At 43.2% G+C, this 5456-nt stretch overlaps 1 protein-coding gene across 2 annotated transcripts in view; it reads right to left on the bottom strand.

Moving 5' to 3' along the window:
- The window catches only part of LOC102204112 (Na(+)/H(+) exchange regulatory cofactor NHE-RF2), a 39497-nt gene extending 34401 nt beyond the window's left edge, over positions 1-5096 (bottom strand). For both annotated transcript variants that reach the window (XM_005734537.1, XM_005734538.1), the window contains exons 1-2: positions 4389-5096; positions 3065-3361 (exon numbers count right to left, since the gene is read on the bottom strand). In XM_005734537.1, the coding sequence (XP_005734594.1) occupies positions 3065-3361; positions 4389-4835 (744 nt within the window). In that variant the 5' untranslated portion in view covers positions 4836-5096. The remainder of the gene's footprint in view (positions 1-3064; positions 3362-4388) is intronic.
- Positions 5097-5456: the final 360 nt, after the last annotated feature.

Raw genomic sequence — 5456 nt, 5'->3', positions numbered from 1 at the left:
TATATATATATAGAGGATATTGATTTAGAATGCATGCACACACACACACACACACACAGCCAGTCCATCCATCGCTCAGCCGTCGCCCTCTCGACTCTTTCTGCTGTACCACAAATCAAGAGAGAAGTAAACATGAGAGGAATGCAAAGGAAAAAAGCAACCTGGGGGATGAGCGGCCATAAAACAGAGGGAAAATACAGACAGTGTCATGTAACCTGGGGAACACATGCACAAACATACAAATCCCTCTCATGGGGATATTTATTGGGGAAATGTGAAAGTAATTACAGTTGCAGAAAAAAAGTTTATGTCATGTTTCTTACGCATGTAGCGATTTTAGGCTATTAGACCTGCATGATCTGTGGCTGTCGAAGCTTCTATTCGTTCAGCAGACAAGGGGATATTAAAAAAAACACAAGCTGTAATAAAAGTTTGGCATTTGACGGACATAGTTTGAAACTGAACTGATCATGGCCCAGATTTTCCCTTTGCAGCTGACACACTGGGACCTCCTACACCTCCCCTCCCATCCCCTAACAATAATTTTGTGATTTTTGTTGCTGTAAATAAAAAGTACAGTGCTCTCACTGATTTATTTAGCAGTAGGTTCCAACTTTGAAACCCATTTTGAGCCATACTTGTCTACGTTTACGAAAACTGGCACCATTGAACAGGCATGAAGTGAATTCCTGTTCTTTTTGGATAATTTTCGTATTGAAGAAAACATAGGATCTTTCTCAAGTCCTTTTATGTTAATATGTTATTTTAAAGGTGTTTTTTTCGTGGATTCAGAGGTAAGTCTATCTATTTTAGGTCACAATGCAGCTCTGACGTCGCCTCATTTGCCCTTTCTCCCATCGTACAGCAGGAGGAAACTGTCTGTGGCAGAGTTCTAAAAACTAGAAGGTGTGTTTGTTGGTGAGGGGCAGCGCATGGGTTCAGGAGCCAGGGCACTCTTTTCTTACATGTGCTCATTTGGACATTACACTGAATTTTCATTGGGAAGCTAGCATGGTGTTATTCCTGAAATCTGGTACGTACCCAACTTCACCAGGTAATAGCTCGAAAATGAACAATGTACGTGTGCAAAACCGGCTATAGCTTGAAATTTGTGATTTTCACTGAATATACAAACATAATCTGCACAAAGTGAACTGAAAGTGCAAATTAAAAACACCAGTAACATAAAACAGCTTGGGGGTCAGGTATCCAATTAAAAAAAAACATCCCCAGCAGGAGGCTAGACCCTGGAAACACACTGTGTACATGCACAACCACCCTCACTGCTATACTGGTACATGCACGACCCATCTTTCTCCCTCATTGTGTGACTCCTTTGCACTGCAAAGCGGAGAGAGCACTTCCTGAAACTTCTTCTTGCAAAGCTCAAGGTTAGCACTGGCTGTGGTTCCTTCTATCTGCTCTGTCTCTAGTTCCCTCTCCTACCTTCTCTTAAAAAAGTGAAACCTATGAGGAAATTTGCTTAGCTCAGCGGTCTGGCTCTCCTGCTTTGATGAGCAAAAAGAAACTTTTACAAGAATCAAAAACAAAGAATTGGGAGGAGTATTTTACTATGTATTTTTATAGTTTATTCTTGTCTCGGTTATTCTGTGTTTCTTCGGTGGTCTGTGTGTTTTTCCCCTCCACTTTCATTGTTGTAAACACCAAACAAGGGGACGTGCTGCATCAGCAGGCTGTGCCAATAGTCTGCATATGTGTGAGGGAACAGCTTCCTTTGAGAAGTCCGATTCTTTGGAGGCTCACAGGAATCAGTCAGGCCACAGAGGAACTCTTCATTGCGCCAGTAAAAATAGAAAGAAGCTGATTATCTGTCACGGTGCCTGAGCAAATGAAGTCGTTTCAGTGAACTGTTGATACATCAACAGGTTTCCTTCGTTTTGTATTCGGAACCACAGATGCCTTTTTTTGGCTCATCTTGCTGAGCTTTTCTTCAATTCTTTCATTAGACTCATTAAGACAGAAAAGAGAAACGAGAGACCGCTGAGCAATTCCTGAACCGAGTACTAGGATTTCTCCCCACAGGTCAAAGCCAGAGCTGGACAAAAGACACACACACGCAAACACACGCATCCAAGATTTAACTGATTGGGCCTGTCACTGCTCTGGTAGAAGGACTGCCTGAGTGCTGCTCACATATTGGCAAGGCAAGCCTAAGTGAAAACACATGTTGTGTAAATGCAGAGAATAGAAGTTGAGCCTCGGCCTCCCCCCAATAAAGACCATTTGAAACCAAATCCGATCAGATCTCAGAGCGTTCCAGGAGAGACAGAGCGGGCGGAAACGCTTCCTGTTTTTCAGGACAAAGGGGAGTAATAATAAGCAGTGAATCCAAAAAAAAGAGAGAAAATAAAAAGTATCGAATGCTTACTACAGGTTAGGCAACCAACTGTGACAGCGATCCTGTAACTGTCCTGTAAAAACACTCGATCTACAACCTTTCAAAATATAGGCAGGTCATAATTTTTCATGTATTGCAACTTTTTTATTTTCAAGATTTCTGTGGATTTTCTTTTTGCAGAGTTACTACGTTGCCTGGTGCCAGATTCCTAACCTCTGACCTTTCACATCCTCTTTGACCTCTAACACAACATCTGGAATGCTTCACCCGCATTCATTGCATTCACACGTAACAACGCAGACTGTGGAACCTGAATGTTATCTACGTATCTGATCAAAAACTGGCAAAGCGACAAGAAAACAAGTCTAGGGTGAAAGCATGCTGAGGAGAGTCTGTTCAAAGTGATGACTCAGTCACTACCTTCCATCTGTTCTAATGCAAAGTGCGTATTTTTAACTCTCGGGTGTGTTCAAGCAGACAAATCTCTAAGAATTTTCTATGATGACTGGCTCGAGAAGCTTGACAGTTATTTGTGGGTTTACTGGGGAGCTGGTTCACACTGAAAAAAAGAAAACACACTCTTTCTGTAAGTTTTAAATTCTTTTGTTGTTAGACAGATATCTCCTTAACAAGCCTGGAAACACACATATTAGTGCTTTAGTAAGCGTGTAGTGTGACCACTGTGATGATCCAGCACGTCCTTACCTTCTTTGCAGCCTTAGATGGTGACCTCCTAGTCGGCTTCTGCACCTGGTCGCTCACTGTGACGGGCTGCTTAGACAGAGAGCCGTTCTCCCGCTTCTTGGAGGGGGAAGATGGTGTTGACGATGGTGCTGGAGAAGGAGACACAGGTGGAGAGGAAGAGGAGGAAGGATTTCCAATTCTAAGGATGGCCATATCCTCTGTTGCTGTGAGGCGCAGGCTGCGTAGGCTTTCATAGGTCTCAGAGTCAACCACCAGCAACCTGGTCTTGTTTTCCATGGCCTTAATCCTCTGTACCACCTGAGGAATGGAACATCGAACGTTTGGTTTGAATACATTAAATTCTCTACAGTTTGGCAGCAGATAATTAAATGCTACTCCTATGAAGGATTAGTCCCAATCCATCCATCAAGGACTTGTTTAATATATAATTACTGACCATTATATTAGGCTGTATACACCTTTTAACATGCAGGCCTGTGATTTGCATCTTTATATTAGGAAAAATGCTGTATAAGCAACGTTTTGAAAAAGGTGATGGCTCTAGGTTTTTGGGGTATGTGTGTTCCTTTAACTGAATTTCTTAACATAACTTTGTATTTATTTGGTTCTTACTGTTTGACACAGCAACTGTATCAACTGATCCATCAGTTTTTCTAACCATTTATTCCCATACATCTGTAGTGGGAATATAGTGGGAAGCGATGTTTTCAAAACTGACAATTATCATTGTCGTTGTTATAGATCATTGTCATATGAGCAGGAATATGAGGCTCCTTAGAAACACCTGGGTGGCAGATTTGTTCCCTGAACTTCAAACACAATAGTCAGAGGGTTTGTTTTCGTCTTTCAAGCTGCAACAAACCTAATATACAGCACACAGAGAGGAGGCTGGTGCTGATCTTCCCCCGTGTGCCTGCAAGCTTGTGAAAATAATTATCTGAGCCTGCTGACTCTATCTGACCACCAGCCAGGCCTTGCAAATAGAGGAGCACACAGTTTGTTAAGATCTTATTTACAGGGACCGGTTTATATTTAAGCTCAGGCCACTGACTAGAGACTTGCTGATTTGTTGAATTTCACTAGGAAAAAAAACTGCAAGGGAAGGAATACAGCCTGCGTAAAGTTCTTGCTCAGCGCGCCCCTTGTTTCCAAACAAAATGTTTTGTAATTCAATAACCTGCAGACCTCTGGTCTATGACGCCGAGTGGAGGAGGAGGCTATGTGCCACCGTGTCAGGATGTCTGCATCAGCCAGTGTCACCTGTTGATGTAGCCCCTGCTCAGCCAGCTAAGACACAAGTTAAATAATAAACACATCTACTTGCCTGATGGTGCGTCTCCTTCTCCACGTTTACTCCGTTCACTGCGACCAGCCTGTCACCGGCACGCAGCCCTGACGCTTCTGCGGGGGAGCCAGCCTCCACTTTGCGGATGAACTGGCCGCTCTTTCCTTTCTCGCCATGCAAGTGAAATCCATACCCGTTCTCCCCTTTTGTCATGACACAAAGCCGCGGTTTCCCCACTTTGGCCATTTCCCCCTTTGTCAGTTTAAAGCTTCTGAAGTGTTCAAGTAAAATATAACAACAACAGCAACAACAATAATAATAACAATAAATGGAAATATTTGAGTTTAGGAGAGCGACTGCAGGGCTGCTAAACTTCTTGGAGAAAACATATCTGGCTGACACGCGCGCTCTCCCAGTACAAAAACACAAAGTGGAACAGCCACAGATGCGCTTCAGAACAAGAAGAAAAGGAAAAAAATAGTGCATGCAAGAAGCAGCAAAGTGTAAAACTTCAGGTAACGAAGCAACAGCAGCAGATCCTGTGTCTTGTATCCAAGCTGAAGCGCACGGCTCAAAGACTCCAACAAAAACCCGACGGGCGCGCACAGACTTCAGAGCCCCCGACAGCGCACCATTACTGTTACTGCAGACGTCGAATAGACTGCCGGGTCCTCTCCTCTCACTGGAAATTTCTCCATAACAACAGTTCGGAGAGCATACGCTGAGTACAGTTTGCTCTGGGTTAGAGCCGCGTGCGCAATAGCACCACCTCTTCCCAGACCGCTTACCTGCTCTCACTGTTTGGGCAGGGAAGGAGGACTAAAAATGATACAACATTGCCCCTGGGTGGCAGGGAATGGTTTTGAACGGTGTCCTAAAAATAATGAAAACACCCAGCTATTTGGATTCTCACTCTCAATACATCCAACTGGTAGCCTAATTGTAATGGGTCCAGACAACAGTTCATCTAAAGTTTCGGAGCCGTTTCATAACATATTATTATTCAAATAAATGTCATAACTGTGCTACTAAAATACCCACTAAAATCTAACTGATGAGCCCAAAGCTTTTAGTAAGTAGGCCGTTTCAAATACAGTATCCTTATAC

The sequence above is a fragment of the Pundamilia nyererei genome, unplaced genomic scaffold (assembly GCF_000239375.1).
Source record: "Pundamilia nyererei isolate P.nyererei 1_Seehausen unplaced genomic scaffold, PunNye1.0 scaffold00059, whole genome shotgun sequence".
NCBI classification, from domain to species: domain Eukaryota; kingdom Metazoa; phylum Chordata; class Actinopteri; order Cichliformes; family Cichlidae; genus Pundamilia; species Pundamilia nyererei.
Note: the sequence above shows the minus strand (reverse complement) of the source record. Positions and strands in the feature narration are given on the sequence as shown.